We start from the raw sequence: 16650 nt of genomic DNA, 5'->3' as shown, positions 1-16650 counted from the left end.
TTTAGGATTTTTTAAGTCATTGATAACGTATATACACCTTATAGACATAACTATTCGAACTTAAGACCTCAAGAGAAAATAACATTCCTCTTAACCACTGAGGTCAATCAATGGTTCACATATCACATAACGTCATATATTACCAAAGTTTTCCTTTGGGGAAAGGAAAATGGACCAGGCATTCACAAGTGTGTGTCTATGTATGTATGTAAACTTAAACTTGAGTCAGGCAGGGCCACAGATTGCTAATGGTCCAGCAAACTTAAACTTGGACCCAATCTATGTCTGTCACTAAAAGTTGTCCCCAAGCTGCCATACTACTTGATTTCAGTTTGTGTTTTTAATGACAACACATGGTATTAGGTGGCTTCAAAAGGCTATTTTGGTATTGTATTTTTTTCTTTAATTTTGTTTATGAATAAAGTAAAAAGAGAATAAGATGGATGGAAGTTAGAGAGGATAAAAATAAAAGAAAATAATTTTGTTTAATTTACTTTTACTTGATCATATTGTTTAGTCTGCTAACTTATAAATAATTATTATTATAATCCTATAATTGACACTCTCTAAGAACTATCATAAAACCTCTTGATTAAGATCAAAAGATGAGATAGAACCCTAAAAGTAAAAACACTAAAAACCATAATTTATTTAATATTACTTTATAATTTAACTATTAACTACTAATTAAGTTAAATTTTATTATAATTTTAATGGTTGAAGATTACTTTATAACTAAATTTATTTAAGATAAGAATTTGTTTGAGATAAAAAAATTTGATGATCAAATTTGTTTTCTTCATACATCTTCACAAATTTATTATTAATGTTTTTGTGATTTCCTTCAAAATTTAGGTTTATATTATTGAAAGAAATTTTATAGGGATGTTTTTTTTATTAATTTGAGATAAGTACATGGTAATATATGTTTGAATATAACTTTCAACATTGAACGCTCACACTCCTAACATCTATATTACTCGAACTCGAGTCCTCAGGAATAACAATAATTTATTTACCACATATATCACTTGGTTCGTGCTTTGTAGGGATATTAGAATAATATTTTGGGATATAAATTGAGTTATGAGATATAAAAAAATTTAATATTTCAGTAATTAATACATTTTAAATTGATAATACATGTCAACAAAAAATTAATTTTAAAAAAAATTAATAATTAAAAGTGAAAAAATAAAATAAAAGTAATCGGTTTAATAGTTTTTTTTTTATATTTTATTAAATTGATATTATTTTTATGGGTTTCTTTGTTTGTTTTTACATATCTTCTTATCAAAGTCACATCTCTGTGACGCAAACGAATTTGGTTTTCCAAACCACAATCTCAATTAGATGGGAGCAGTTTCTTTCGGGGGAAAATAGTAACAAATTAGTTTTTATTAATTTAATTTTAATGAATAAAATGTATAATTTTATTTAAAAATAGGTATTTTTCTAAAAAAAATATTTTTATAATATTTTCGGTTGGCAACAAAAAATGCTACCTTATGCATAAGTTAACATTTTAGATTGTGTTCAACCGTAAATGTTATAATTTTTATAATATTTTTAATCGCACTCATTTCTTGTCGTTTCTTAACCTTAAATTAGACTGTCGTAGGACAGAACTACACGAAAAGAAACGTTATAAGTGTATTTCAATTTGAGGCATATGTGCTTTTAATCCCATTTTTGACACATGATCGGTCTGGCTTTTAGTCCCATTTAGGCATTTATGCAAGGTGTTTTAGGTTCAATTTTTAACCGAAAATGTTAAAAAGTTAAATTTTAGATTATGTCGAATAAAAAATGTTATGATTTTTATAATATTTTCGATTGCGCCCGTTTCCTTCTGTTTTTTAATCTTGTAGAACTACATGAAAAAAAAAACGTTGCAAGTCTATTTAAATTTGAGGTATATGTGCTTTTAGTCCCCTTTTTGACACTTGAACTGTCTAGCTTTTAGTCCCGTTGAAGTAATTAATTTAATCATAATTTTGAAATTATAATTTAATTAATTTTATTTTAATCATATATTAATAAAATAAGAATAATGAATGCCACATCATACATAAATATTAATAAAATAAGTCATGATGATTAAAATAGGAACAATTTGAGGGATTAAAATTGAAAACTTATAAACTTTAGTGATTAAAATGGGAGAAAGAAAATAGTTGAGTGATTAATGGTGTAATTTTCCCATTTATAACAGCATTAAACAGAGTCAAAGGGTCACATTGAGTTATTTTGTGAGTCGGAGGGCAAAATTGATCGTTAAAAATATGATGTTGGGTTGCTTGACGTGCCATGTCAGCACAAAATAACGAAGACATTGGTCAATGACGAAAATGTTGGTCAAAGGGTTATATTGAATTCTTTTTTCAAGTTGGAGAGTCACATCAATAAAAAAACGATAGGGGCATTAGTTTTTATTTGAAAGTTCATAGGCCTTTGATACCTTTTTTGCCTATTAAATATGATTAATATGATTTCCAGGAATATAATTTAGTGGCTCAAACAAAAATGTGAAAACAAATGGGTTGTCAAATATATAGTTTACCCGACCAACGGTCCAAATCTTGTAATTGGTGCTGGTAATAATATAAAATAATATTTATTTTTTGTTTCTCCAAATTGTTACCAATTTAAACATCATCATTCATCAACAGAAGCAAATAAGATGACAATGTTAAAACTTTTAACCACAACAACATTTGATTAGCCTAAACTAGACCTTGTCACTTCATATGCCAAGAAGCATGCTGCATTTGCAGGGATGCTTCGTGCCATGGCGGGGCCGAACCCTTTGTAAAGCCCTTTCACTCCCTTTGATTAGCCTAAACTAGACCTTGTCACTTCATATGCCAAGAAGCATGCTGCATTTGCAGGGATGCTTCGTGCCATGGCGGGGCCGAACCCTTTGTAAAGCCCTTTCACTCCCTTTGATTAGCCTAAACTAGACCTTGTCACTTCATATGCCAAGAAGCATGCTGCATTTGCAGGGATGCTTCGTGCCATGGCGGGGCCGAACCCTTTGTAAAGCCCTTTCACTCCCTTTGATTAGCCTAAACTAGACCTTGTCACTTCATATGCCAAGAAGCATGCTGCATTTGCAGGGATGCTTCGTGCCATGGCGGGGCCGAACCCTTTGTAAAGCCCTTTCACTCCCTTTGATTAGCCTAAACTAGACCTTGTCACTTCATATGCCAAGAAGCATGCTGCATTTGCAGGGATGCTTCGTGCCATGGCGGGGCCGAACCCTTTGTAAAGCCCTTTCACTCCCTCTGACGCTAAGATCGACCTAACTGCATGTATGGAGCCTTTGTACTTCGGGTTTTTGCAACCATCTACTTGGATCACACTCTTTACAACATCAGTTGGGTAGACAGAGCCCCAGAACGAAGCTCCCGCCAAGCCTCCGGCTACAATCAACGACCCTCTTCCCAGTTTCGATGTGTCGGTCCCTCCTGCCATGTACTGCTTCAGCGCTTCATAGACACCGAACATTGCAGCATTTCCGGGAACCTCACGAGCCAAGGTGGGAACCAAGCCCTTGAAGAGACCCCTTGCACCACCTTCGGACCTCAGCACTTGCCTGGCTACATCCATGGGCCCTCCATAATTCACTGCCACAGTAGCTGAGCCAGTGTCAGCCACCAACGCACTCTGTGCTTGCAATCTGCTTGACATTAGATTTGGGTTCACATTTAACAACCAGGCTAATAGTTAAGTTGACAAAAGGACCTCGTTAACACAATATGGACACTTTGAAGATTCGATTATAACGTTTTGGAATTTGAGATCAATTCAGATTTTTGACTATAATCTGAAGACGTGAAAGTAATTAACCCAAAAAGGGAATATGAAAAGCCACTAAGCTGACCTGCATTTGATCAATTCAGTGGGGCAAGCTAAGAAAGAGACAGCAACTCCAGCCCCAGCCCCAGCAATGACCTGCTGGTTAACCGTGAGGGGGGCGCCAGGCTCGGATCTCAGCAATGCTTCCATTTGCCCTCTCACCGTAAAGAGGACAGCATTGAAGGCTGCCACAGTGGCTAGTGGAGCCCCCATGCCCTTGTACAAGCCCCTGGGACCTTCAGCAGCTATAGTCTGCTTCACAGCATCCATAGCACCAGCAAACTTAGGCGGTTGACCGGGGAGCGGAGCAGGCTGGCTTTGAAGCTTCACCTTGATGGTATCAAAAGGGTGCCCAACAATCAACTGTGCTGCTCCTCCCATGGTTCCAGATGTTAGGTCCTTAGCTACATCTCCCATCTGTGCAGCATGTATGAAGCAATAATATAATCAGGATGCACCATTTATAATACAACTAAAACTCAATTACAAGACATCAAGGGAAACTATCTTCATTGCAGCTAGTTCTCGTTGTTGATTTGGTTTAAAGATGAATGCTTTAGTTACAACATCAGAAGCAAGGCGTAAAATCAGCAAGTTCCCTGAAAATGGGAACTTGAAAAGATAAAAAGATTATGGCAAATAGATGAAATTCAGACATAACAGAGTTTAAAACCAGAAGTTGTCTTATACCACACTTATTCGAAGGAATCTTACCTTGAACGTTAGAAAATGAAACTGAATCGAATTTGATGGAGATTTAAGTCCCAACCCAAGTTCTCAAATCTGCTTAAAAAGGAAAAAGAAAGAAAGAAAACCCATTACTCAGATCCAAAACAAATTCTGCAAAACTCAGAAACGAACCAAAAAGGAGACGCAGAGCTGACTCAATACCAGAAAGTGACAGAGCATTTCCAGCAAAAAGCACCCTCAAAGTTCCTTTCTTTTGAGGGGTGAAGAGGCTTAAAAATGGAATCTCAGTGTAGGATTGAGAGCCACAAGGGAGTAGTTGGGTACCAAGAACTCTAGTGAAGAGTGGATTTCACACAAAGAGACAGAAATGAAGAGATTTGTGGCTGTGATGGGATTGCTTGTTTGCTTTTGATTTACAAGCAGAGGCCAATAAGTTGTCAGTGATCGTCTTTGGCTCCCATCAAAGGGCGTGGTTGGTGAATGGTGATTGTACAGCCGTACAAGCAGAACACACATATATAGGCTAAGCTGATAACATAAGAGAGGCCTTCATTTTCTCCCAAAACATAGGGAAACGACGGTTGACACATTGCACTGCTAATCTCCATGCAAGTAAGCCCACGGATTGGCCCTTGTCAGTTTGTGCAAATTTAGAAGCTTGAGTTGAATTCCATGCTTTGATGCAGACTTTATGGAATTATTAAATTAAATCATTATTAATTGTATTATGATATGTTAGTCTAGTACGATTACACGGTGGTATCTATTTAACACTTTATTTAACAAATTAACAACACACCCGCTATGACAATTGCTCGAACTCGGTATCGTTGAGGTCGCTTGATGGGTTATAAAGAGTTGTTAGGTCCAATAATATGCGGTCAAATATATATCTAAGGTCCAATATTTCAGTCCTAATTCTACAAAGCTATGAATAAATAGATAAACATTATCTATTAAGTTGGTGAAAATGTTTTAGCGTATTAAGTTTAGTAACAATATAAAAATATAATTAATAGTTACAAACATTGGTGCTTTTGATTTTCCTACAAAGACAACCTTATGGCATAAACCTAGGTTGTCTCCTTACTAAAAGACCACATTAAACAAACAAGCTAACATATGGTAATGTTCATGAAACAGTTCAAATGTAATATTATTGATGGGAGATCAATTAAATCTGTTGTCTTCAATCCTCTAATTGAGCGATGATGCTTGCAAAAACGAGATAACCTTGGCACATGTCCGAAAGAAGGCAGTACTCTTTCTTCGCATGGTATGTTGCCATTAAACCTGCACATATCAGGTTTGAGGAAAAAAAATGAAGCATTCATAGACATTTCATGGTCTTATGTTAATTCCTAAAGCAAATAGAACAATAGATAGCCCAAAGGTTTGCAGTAATTCTCTATAGGTAGCCCTAATCTCAATAGATATCCATGACATCATATCGTAGATGAGTATTATTAACCCTTCGTGTAACTTCATTCACCTGCAAACTGATTCACTTGTCATGAAAATTGAGACTGCAGTAACCTTAGGCTACTGATCTGGTCGAGTAGCTTACATTTGATGAGTATCGGATTAACTTAAGATACAGTAAAGGCTCTCACTTTCCGCTATAGATTTTACTAACTTAAGCACAAAATGCATAATGTGATAATGTTCTCATACCATAACCAGCAGTTTGTACGTCAAAACCTTCATCCTGACAAAATGAGCAAAAACAAATAGCTAATGACTGTTTCTAAGAAACCAGGAACTACATACTATATATGTGTTGCTAAAAGATATATATATTTCCATGTATATATCTCACTTTCAGCTCTCGAATGAGTGGCAAACTTCCAGTAATTGAGTAAGGCTTCACATGCCCAACTGCCTCTTCGGTATCTTTGCACAATACATGGAATCCACGAGAATCAAGGTCTACATATTCTTGTAGCTTCATCATTACATCTTTTACACTGAGATAGAGTAACGAAGATTCTCAAAGACGAAATACCGATTGGCAATTTTATTTGGGAAAGAATACAAGATCTTCCACCGGAAAATAACTTGAAAGGTGTAAAAGATGTGATCAAGTTTGAGGGATGCTTACTTGTAGAAAGGATTTAACCTGCAACCCGAAACAAGGGTCCAAGTAAGAACACATTTAATGTCAAGAGACTCTACGAACATTCTGAAAATGTAATAAACCTGACATCCCTCGATACTGTACACTCTCCGGGAATTTGATTGATTCTATAACACCTTAAACCCGATTGGGCCTAAAGTGTCATACTGGGCTGCCGAGGCAACCCCTAATCCTCAAAACATGTTCATTTTCTTTTCAAATGTAATGAATAGTATCATAATAAAACATAAATAATTGTTATAAAAATATTTTACAAAATCGAAGCTCCGTGACGCATGATTTAAATCAAAATAATATATCTTGGAGCTTACAACTCAAATACATAAGTAAGGTTCTATGAATACACATTCTCGTTAAAGCTACAGTACTACACTCTGTCAGAGATGCTGGAAGTCATGCGGCGACGATGCTCCACGAACTGATTAAGCTACGAACCTACCAACAGAAAACATCCGAAAGTTGAGCTTACAAAGCTCAGCAATATAATCGCTAATCTAGACCAGCATAAGAATTTCATAAACTAAAGAATGCTAGAGACATAATACTAAGCAGTAAGTACAAGCATGATTCCAATTAGAGCTACCTACGTAAGATCCTCTAGTTTTATCTCTCGAATCTACGTCTCATGCTTCCCTTAGTCTTCGCTAATGGCCCCTCCATGAGTATACAAGTACTAAGTCTCTAACCTCATTATCATCCTATAATGCATCACCATGCCAAATACAATGACGACAACCGATATCACAGAGACGTCGATACTATCACTCAACAATAAGTAAGCATCGTGGTGTAGCTCGGGGTCACAGAGCATCACGAAACTCACACATCTGTTTGCTTAATAAAGATACCTTGGGTAGACCTGAATCACACAACATCAACATCTCCCAAGTATCTTAGGTGAGGTCCGGGTCATATAGCATCGACACCTCCCAATACCTTAGGCTAAGTTCGGTTCACACAGCATTGACACCTTGCCTGACTAGACCACTCCTCTTGAGTACTCGAAACATGTCTGGGTCACATAGCATCAGTACCATGTTCAACTAGCGACTAAAGTGAATCTTGCACTGAATTAGATATATCCGGATAATCTATACGGACAAGACGACCGTCCTACTGCTAAAGTAACTCGGGTATCTTAAACGTTTCCCGAGTGACACACAAAGGTATAACTCTTATTGAATCTTACCTCATAAGGCTTTTATGGCTATCACACAATTAATGTTATTATCTCATTATTATTATAAGGTTCTCATCTAGAGCTACGTCTTAATACACGTCAACTGATGCCACACTGCAGCAGGCGAAGTAGCTCGATCACTCGCTACTAAACTCATTGAAGTCAGGTGAGGTCATAGCCCTTCAACCGAGAGTATCTCCCTCGTCTTCTCGCCTAGGACGTTATGGGAGGGGTATTAATATTTATAGGGTATTTTACTCATTTCTACCTCCGGAGAGGCCTCTAAGCGTTACACAATTTCCAATTGATTATGGTGCTCGTAGTACACTGATTGATTCACTAGTTAGCTTGATACCTGACTCGGGCTCGTTACTAGGTAACAACACTCTTAACGCTCTTATCGTACTTCTCCCAATACCCCTTGAAGTAGTGGAACGACTTATCCATTTTTGTTTCACTGACATTCTTGAAGCTCCACGCTCTTCTTCGATACTGAATCTGACATGTTTATTGTACCGCTCATTGGGTACCGCATGTACTGATCCTCAATCCCAACTATCTGTATACGTCCTCGATTGAATATACTTTAGTGTGTTATGCTTAATATGGTTACACTCGATGTAACCTACTCCTACGAGTGATTTTTTAGGTATGTTGGTTCATTTATGTCCCTCCTAGACTATGTATTACTATTACGGATCGTCCTTAGATCTTACATACCTTAAACTGGTCAAAAGAATATTCAACAACACTTAGAACCTTTAATAAATGCAAATCAATCATTGTTCATCGAGTAAAACAGAGAATGAATCAATCATTTCTTTCGAGGGATCAATCCTTTTCTCCTGATGGATCGATCTTTTGCTGGTTAGAAACTTTGGGATTGATCCCTTTGATCGAGGGATCGAACCTTTTTCTGGGAATGACTTGCTTAAGCTCGGGAATCACTAAAATATCACCCCAAACGACATGGGTTGGTTTCTAAACTTATTCAAAAGCTTTAGTAAATTATTTAGGATCATTAGACATCATTAAAACATGTTATTAACACCTAAAACGTGATTTGGTTGAGAAATTAAAGAGGAACCCTAAAATGCTCAAATCATCAAATCTTAGCAAAAACCATAAATTTATGAAACCTTAATACTCCAAAGGAATAGAAATACACTACCTTGAATTTAGAAACCCGAAATGAAGCTCATTTTTTCTATCAAGCACCCTCTTTTTTGACTTTGGTTGATTTTTCCACCATTTTTCCTCAAACCAAAATACAAATATTCTTAGCATAAAACGGAAATGATGAAGATTAGGAACAGATTTGTAGCTTAAAAAGGTAAGGAAGAAACCTGACTCACTCACCTTGAGCTAAGCACTTACTATGGCGGAAGAAAATGGAGAAAGAAATAAGAAATGAGGAAGATAAGAGAAAATGAGAGAACCACACGTGAAAGCTTGATATAAAACCCTAAAATCAGCTTTCAAATTCCTCAATTGTCTAATTGCACGAAAAGTCCTTCCTATTTTGTCTCATATCCAAAAATCCCCCTTTTTATAGCTAATTGGGCCCTAAAGGCAACCCAATTAAACCCAACAACTTAATTTATAATTTCACATGGTCCACCTACTTTTCGGGTTAACCCGAAATTACTAATTCGTAATTTGGGGTATTATAGATTCCACCACATGGATCTGCACTAAAGAAGAACTTCGTTGATGAACAACCTTTATTCTCAAGAATAACGTGTTGATCTTAGGTTTAAAACTTACGACTCCATTGTATTGGTTTCATGGTTGATGGTGTAGCAAATCCATATACTAGTTCATTTGGATGGGGAGGAAAGTCCTTATAAAACCGCTGTTGGAATTCTTTAAGCGCTTCCATGCCTAGCTCCAACGCATTTATAGCCTGCAGATAAATAGCAACTTCGAAGTTAATGGAGAACGGAAAAACCAAATAATCACCAACTATTTTAACAGTTTATATTAGGATTTCTGTTTGTTTAATAAAGAATGATTACATTTTGATTAGGCAATGTCGTATACCTTGTGCGCCAAACCACTGTGAATAAGCTTCCCCGTCAGTGAAGTTTCCAGGGTATCATGCCGCCGGTACCAATGCAAGGTTGCTTATCAGCTATATCGATCCAGAAACTGTGAAATCATATGAATTAGTAAAGAAGAAAGGACAAACAACGATGAGTTTTATTTTTTTACACATTTGAAACATGCTTCATACTGAAAATACTCGGTATTTCTTCTTTGAGATATGGAAGTACGCACAGCAGGCCTCCCTTCAGCTTATCAAGAAGACCAGCCTCCACTAGTGCATCAACAAAGACTCCGGTTATTGCGAGTTCTCTTCGTTGGCTATAAAAACCGCAACGACAGTTGATTATAGTTTCGGTTTTGACTCAGCGAGTCTCTTCATTAGTTCAGTTACAAGGGCAACATGTCCCAAACAATCAGTAGTTCCACGGCCGCGAAGCTTGTCGCCGTCAATGCTCAACGAGAAAGGATTAAAATCCTGCAAATACAATTATCATATAATGTAGAACCATCAACACATTTCATTTCTAACATTCAAATTTTGTTCCTAATCAATCCTCAAGCACTGAAAGCTAATTCAAATCAACCCCATAAACAAAAAAAAAAAAAAGGAAAATCAAACAAAACTTGATTCTTATGTCTCGAAACCAAAATTCAAACAAAATAAGGGCTGAAATTAACCAAATCCGCACAGCTAAACCCATATTATTAAACAAAATCAAAACTCTCCGAACAAAAGGGAAGGAAAAAAATCTTCACCAACTCGAATACAATTATATGTCCAGTGCAAACCAAACCCAGAAAAATAAGAACTTGAGCAATGGAAACCCAGAAATGCATGCAACAACCTTTCTTTTAACAGAAAAAAATCGAACTTCAAAAAACAGTAAAAACAAAAATGAAAGAGTACCCTAAAACAAGAATGAAAGAGTACCCAATCATTGGGGTTAGAGGTGACAACATCCATATGCATACCAACAAAGACAAGATCTTCCCAGGTTCGGTTCCATGATACTCCACAATGAGATTGCCTCTTCCAGGGAAATAAGTAACATGGTTAATAATCAAAGGTCCTCCCCCAGTAGCTGTGCTGTAAGGGCGGAGACAATCTAGTACATGGTTCACCACCCTGTCTTCTTCTGGGATCAGTTCTGGAGGGTTGTTATGAAGGAACTTGGATTCCCCTATGATCTTCGCTAGAAGCGAGACAAAGGATTCCTTGTTCAGATCGCCCAGTGCTTGTTTCACGTTGGAATTTGTCATTCTGAGATGAAACAGGGTAGAGTTTGCGTTTCACAAGCTAAATTGTCTAATTTTAGGGTCATACGATGATTTAACTTAAACGGTCTGTTAATCGTTATAATGGGTGAATTCACGAGATAATGTTCTCGAATTTTTTTTTTCACGATATGGTGCACATTCCAGATTAATTCTTGGAATGGGGTGAATTCTACAGTGATCATAGGACGCCATGCAATCCAGGCGATCTTGTAGGACGCCATGCAATCCAGGCGACATACGGGGTGAATACGGGGTGACATACGGGGTGACATACGAGCCATACGAGCCATACGAGCCAATGGGGAGAGGTCGCCATGCGAGGTCGCTATGCAGTCCTATACGAGGAATAGAGAGGTCGCCATGCAGCCTAGGCGACCTTGTAGGTCGCCATGTAGTCCCGGCGCCATTCCCATCATCCATGCACAGCCACATAGATTCCTTCACGTGCTCCCCACTGCATGCTGCATGCCTACAGCTCCCAATGAAACCATGTGAACCATTTGAGCCAATGCATGTGAAATAATTGGTTCAATTAGATTCCTTCACGTGCTCCCCGCTACATGCTGCATGCCTACAGCTCCCAATGAAACCATGTGAACCATTTGAGCCAATGCATGTGAAATAATTGGTACAATAATTGAACCATTGCTGCGTGAAATATCATAGCTGCAATTATACAATTATTGGTGAAATAATTGAGGCAGCCGGTTGGTGAAATAATTGAGGCAGTCGGTTATAAAAGAAAGAAAGAAAGGGAGAATAGATTGCAGAAGAAAGTTAGAAGAGATTGCAGCCGAGAAAGAAAGAAAGGGAGAAAGGAAAGAAAGAAAGGGAGAAAGGAAAGTAAGAAGAAGAAAGGGAGATAAGGTAAATTTTTTTATATTTAAATTAGTTTATTATTATAAATGTTTAATTTGTTAGTTTAGGGTTTAGGGTAAAACAAAAAGCAGCTAATTAGTTTGTTAGTTTAGGGTTATATGATTGTTAGTTTAAGTTATAGTATACATAAATTAAAAATTATTTAATTAATTAGTATATGTTTGATAGTTATATAGTTAAAAAATAATTAATTAGTTTGTTTTGTTAATAGTTAGTTATATAAAAAAATTATTTAATTAGTTTGTGTTAGTTAAATAGTTAAGTTATATTTGTTTGTTGAATTTATATTATATAAAAAATTAGTTAGTAAGTTTATTAGTAGTATATTATAATGAAAAAATAGTTTATTAGTTAGTTTTAGTTATATAGAAGAATATTTTATTAGTTGTTTAAGGGTTTAGCGTTTACGTTTAACTTATATTTTAAAAAGTTTAGTTTGTTAGTTTATTAGTTTATTATATTATAAGTTATTATATTAAAGTTTAGTGTTGTAAATTAGTTAGTTAGTTTATATTAGATTATATTAAATGATTTTTTAAATATTGTTGTTTAATTTTTTTTACAGATTCATTCCAATGGCTGACCAAATTCCACTGTTGAGGCTTGACAATGAACATATTTCAAGTCATTTGGGAATAATGGTGAATAAAATATTTGTTTAATGAATTATAATTAATAAATATTTGAATATTATTTATGATTGTGATAATTTTTTTGAAATATTTAATTGTAGGAGGACGAGCAGCGAGTCCTTCGTCTTCGACTACATAAAGTGCCCAAGCCACACCCACTAATAGAAGAAAATTTGCAAGAGGCTGGATTTTGGTATATCACATTTGTGCGAGATTACAAGTTGGTCCCAGGTTTGATCAGTGCGTTGATTGAACGTTGGAGACCAGAAACGCACACGTTTCATTTGCCGTGTGGCGAATGCACGATAACTTTGGAGGATGTGGCAATGCAACTCGGGGTCCAAACTAATGGGATGCCGGTGGTAATGTCACGTGAGTTTAATAAGGTGGAACAACTTTGCAACTTGTTTCTTGGGAAAGCGCCCGTACCACCAGAGTGTAAAGGGTGGCGGGTGAGGTTGTCATGGTTGAAGAATGAATTTCAACTTCAATCAAATAGTACGGAGCACGAAATTATATATGCAACACGAGCATATATATTACAATTGATTGGGGGAATTTTGATGCCTGATAAATCCGGTAGTTATGTTCACACTCAGTATCTTCTTTTTTTTAACAAATTTTGAGAATTGTAGGCAATATAGCTGGGGTTCGGCGATATTGGCGTTCTTGTATCGTGAGATGTGCAAGGCGTCATTAGTCGTGAATGATAATAATACAGTAGAAATCGGTGGATGTCTGTTGCTGCTACAATCATGGGCTTGGCATAGACTTCCGTTTTTGACACCGATTAGTCGGACTGCGGTTGACTTTCCACTTGCCGGAAGGTAATATGAATCCTCTATTTTAATATAAAATATTAATTAAAAAATATTTATTTTGATTAAAATTATTGAACAAAATGTCTCTATTTTTGTTTTGATTGATATACAGATGGAGGCATAAAATTGAAGGCACAGGGTTGGTGCACAACAACATTAAAGAGTTCAGGTTGAAGATCGACATTAAGGCCAAAAAGGAGGTATGCATAATTTGTATTTTTTAATTATTATTTAAATTAACTATATTATCTGATTTAAATAAATTTTATTGTTTTTGTAATTTTACAGTTTAATTGGAGACCATACACGAATGAAGAATTATTTGCGTTGATACCGCACGATATTTTAGATGGGTTTCAATATTGGTGTGCTGTTACACCATTGATCAATTTTGCTTTTGTTGAGATCCAATTTGGGGATAGAGTGCTGAGGAAATTCCACTTCCACCAACCTATTCCGCGGAGTCCATGGGATCATGACCTCCTCCAAAACTTAGATGGTCGTCGTCCAGTGAATTGGGTTGAGACGCATGACGACCTGCACATATTTGATGGTCGTCGTAAAGAAAGCGTTAATTGGGTTGAGAAGCATGCAACCTACATTAATGCTTGGAACAATAGGGCTTCATTTATGCCAACTCTTGACGCCATTCAAGACGACGACTTTAATTTTGAGACTTCGGCTTACCTTGCTTATTTTTTGGATAATGGAAAGCCGTTCCTCACAACAATAGTAGAGAGGCGATAATTTTTGAGGTTTAAGAAAAGATTTGGTAAAGCTGAATACTCTCTACCGAGTGGGAGTGGGAGTTCATCTCTACAAACTGAAGCGGAAATGACCGATGTGGATAATAGCGCACCACAATCGTTGCATCATGCAGTTGATGATTCTACTGGCCCGGCATACATACCAGAGTTTGTGCAGCCTGAGGCACCCATCTATTCTCCTACGTTTTCGTCGACGTATGACTTTGAACACATGACAGTTCAAATACCCCCAATGAATGAGGGGGATGGGTACAATACTCCTGAGCCACAACGGCCACAACGTATCAGACGTCCGCCCCGACATTATCATTCAACAACACCCCGACATCGACAACAATTGTAAACTCGTTTGCTATTTATTACAAATTATTTATTGAAATTAGACTACTTTTTTTAACCTTAACAATGATGTTTAGTATCAAATCATTACTAGTATCAAATAATTAAATATTTAGTAAATCAACTATTTTAAATCATTAGTATCAAATAATTAAATATTAACAATAAATCCTTATTAATAATAATTAGTAAATCATTAGTATCAAATCATTAAATATTTAAAAATCATTAATAAATTCGACTATGTATAAATTTAAACTCAGTAATCCACACTTGTACACTCATTTGTTAGTATTCTATAATTATTAGTAATAATTATTAAATCATTAGTATTAAATCATTATTATAAATAATTACTAAATAATAACTAAATAATTATTATAAAATCATTATTATAATGATTATTATCAAATCATTACTAAATCATCAAATCATTAAATATTTAAATCATTATTAAATCATTTTTATAATGATTATTACTAAATCATTATTATAATGATTATTATCAAATCATTACTATAATGATTATTATCAAATCATTACTAAATCATCAAATCATTAAATATTTAAATCATTATTAAATCATTTTTATAATGATTATTACTAAATCATTATTATAATGATTATTATCAAATCATTACTATATGATTATTATCAAATCATTACTAAATCATCAAATCATTAAATATTTAAATCATTATTAAATCATTTTTATAATGATTAATAAATACATAGAAATACATATATGATTACTAATGATGAGACCTATATCTTGGTAAATTAGGATAATTGTTTTTTGAATGGCCTTCACCCCTACATAATCCGCATCTCTTTGCTTGACCTCTCTCTTTAGCATGAAAATCCATACTGGTATGAATTCGAGTGGACTCAGGTCGACCCTTTGGACTTCTGCGAAGCATTGGATTTGGTAGCCATTCATCATGATCCTTTTTGGGCCAATATGATTCATTCGGGATCTGTCTGAACACATAGCTGTAGACATTTAATATCCTACGTAGGTGGAAGCATTCATCAACATAAGTGTATGCGCTTACACCAGCATACATACATGCAGCGACTGCATGAGCACATGGATATTTCCATGCCTGAAAACGACCACAATCACACCATTTGTGTCGTAAATCAACTCTAAATGTTTGGTCTTCTCCTCCGACGTTACGACGTATGCACGACACGACAAAAGTATGACCAACTCGGTCGAAATTATGAACAACCATTGATGTTGCCAATCGCTCATTTGCTTCCATTGATTCCACCACTGTAGGAGCCCAAGTTTTACCTCTATTTATGAGACTCTCAATTTCCTTGCCTTTGTCCGACCAAACTTTACCCAGTCTAAAGTACGTCTCTTTCACCACACTCGCTATTGGGAGATGGCGTGTTCCTTTTAGTACCGAATTAATGGCCTCAACAAGGTTTGTGGTCATATGTCCGTATCTCTGACCTTCATCGTATGCTTGCGACCATTTTTCCCGCGGTATTTTTGAAGCCCACTTCCAAACACGCTGATCATCGTAAAATACATTCAAATTCTCCAATCTCTTGTCAAAATTTGGTCGACGTAGTTCGTATCCTGTTCCATAATATATTGCGTTAAACCGCAATTAAAAAACCACGTAAAAAATACATAAATATTGAAAATAAAACTTACCCATGCTGACTATCTCGCTACGAATATGTGCGTTATGAAACTGGTCGATACTATTCTTGCCAATATGACGGATACAAAATGTCGGATATGCATACGGAGGTATCCAACGACTTCCTGGTCGTTCAATTGCCGCCAAAATACCCGTTCCTCTATCGGATATCAAGCAAACTCCATCTTCACGAACGACATATTGACGTAGATTGGTCAGAAAGAAATCCCAAGCCTCTGTTGTCTCTCCCTCAACAATGGCGAATGCAATTGGGAAGATATTTCGCTCACCATCTTGAGCAACTGCCATCAAAAGTACATGCCTATATTGACCATACAACCACGTACCATCTACTT

The 16650-nt window shown here is 35.9% G+C and overlaps 1 protein-coding gene and 1 pseudogene across 3 annotated transcripts; both read right to left on the bottom strand.

Annotated features, from left to right (window-relative positions):
* LOC120204371 overlaps window positions 1-11197 on the bottom strand; it is a 28102-nt pseudogene extending 16905 nt beyond the window's left edge.
* LOC120204373 (mitochondrial carnitine/acylcarnitine carrier-like protein) lies at window positions 2698-14697 on the bottom strand. Of its 3 annotated transcripts, XM_039204469.1 has the most exons (4): window positions 4753-5054; window positions 4576-4644; window positions 3887-4278; window positions 2698-3682 (listed from the first exon to the last, which is right to left on the bottom strand). In XM_039204469.1, exons 3-4 carry the CDS (start codon window positions 4276-4278, stop codon window positions 3178-3180), a joined length of 897 nt encoding a protein of 298 aa, XP_039060400.1. In that variant the 5' UTR covers window positions 4576-4644; window positions 4753-5054; the 3' UTR covers window positions 2698-3177. The 3 variants fall into 3 exon arrangements, with proteins under 3 accessions (XP_039060400.1, XP_039060401.1, XP_039060399.1); XM_039204470.1 differs by lacking the exons at window positions 4576-4644; window positions 4753-5054 and adding an exon at window positions 14693-14697; XM_039204468.1 differs by lacking the exon at window positions 4753-5054 and having other exon boundaries at window positions 4576-4732.
* Between the last annotated feature and the right edge of the window lie 1953 nt (window positions 14698-16650).

Source organism: Hibiscus syriacus, unplaced genomic scaffold, assembly GCF_006381635.1.
Source record: "Hibiscus syriacus cultivar Baekdansim isolate YM2019G1 unplaced genomic scaffold, ASM638163v2 tig00010865_pilon, whole genome shotgun sequence".
Lineage (NCBI taxonomy): Eukaryota > Viridiplantae > Streptophyta > Magnoliopsida > Malvales > Malvaceae > Hibiscus > Hibiscus syriacus.
The sequence above is the reverse complement of the archived record's forward strand: the minus strand, read 5'-3'. Positions and strand labels throughout refer to the sequence as shown.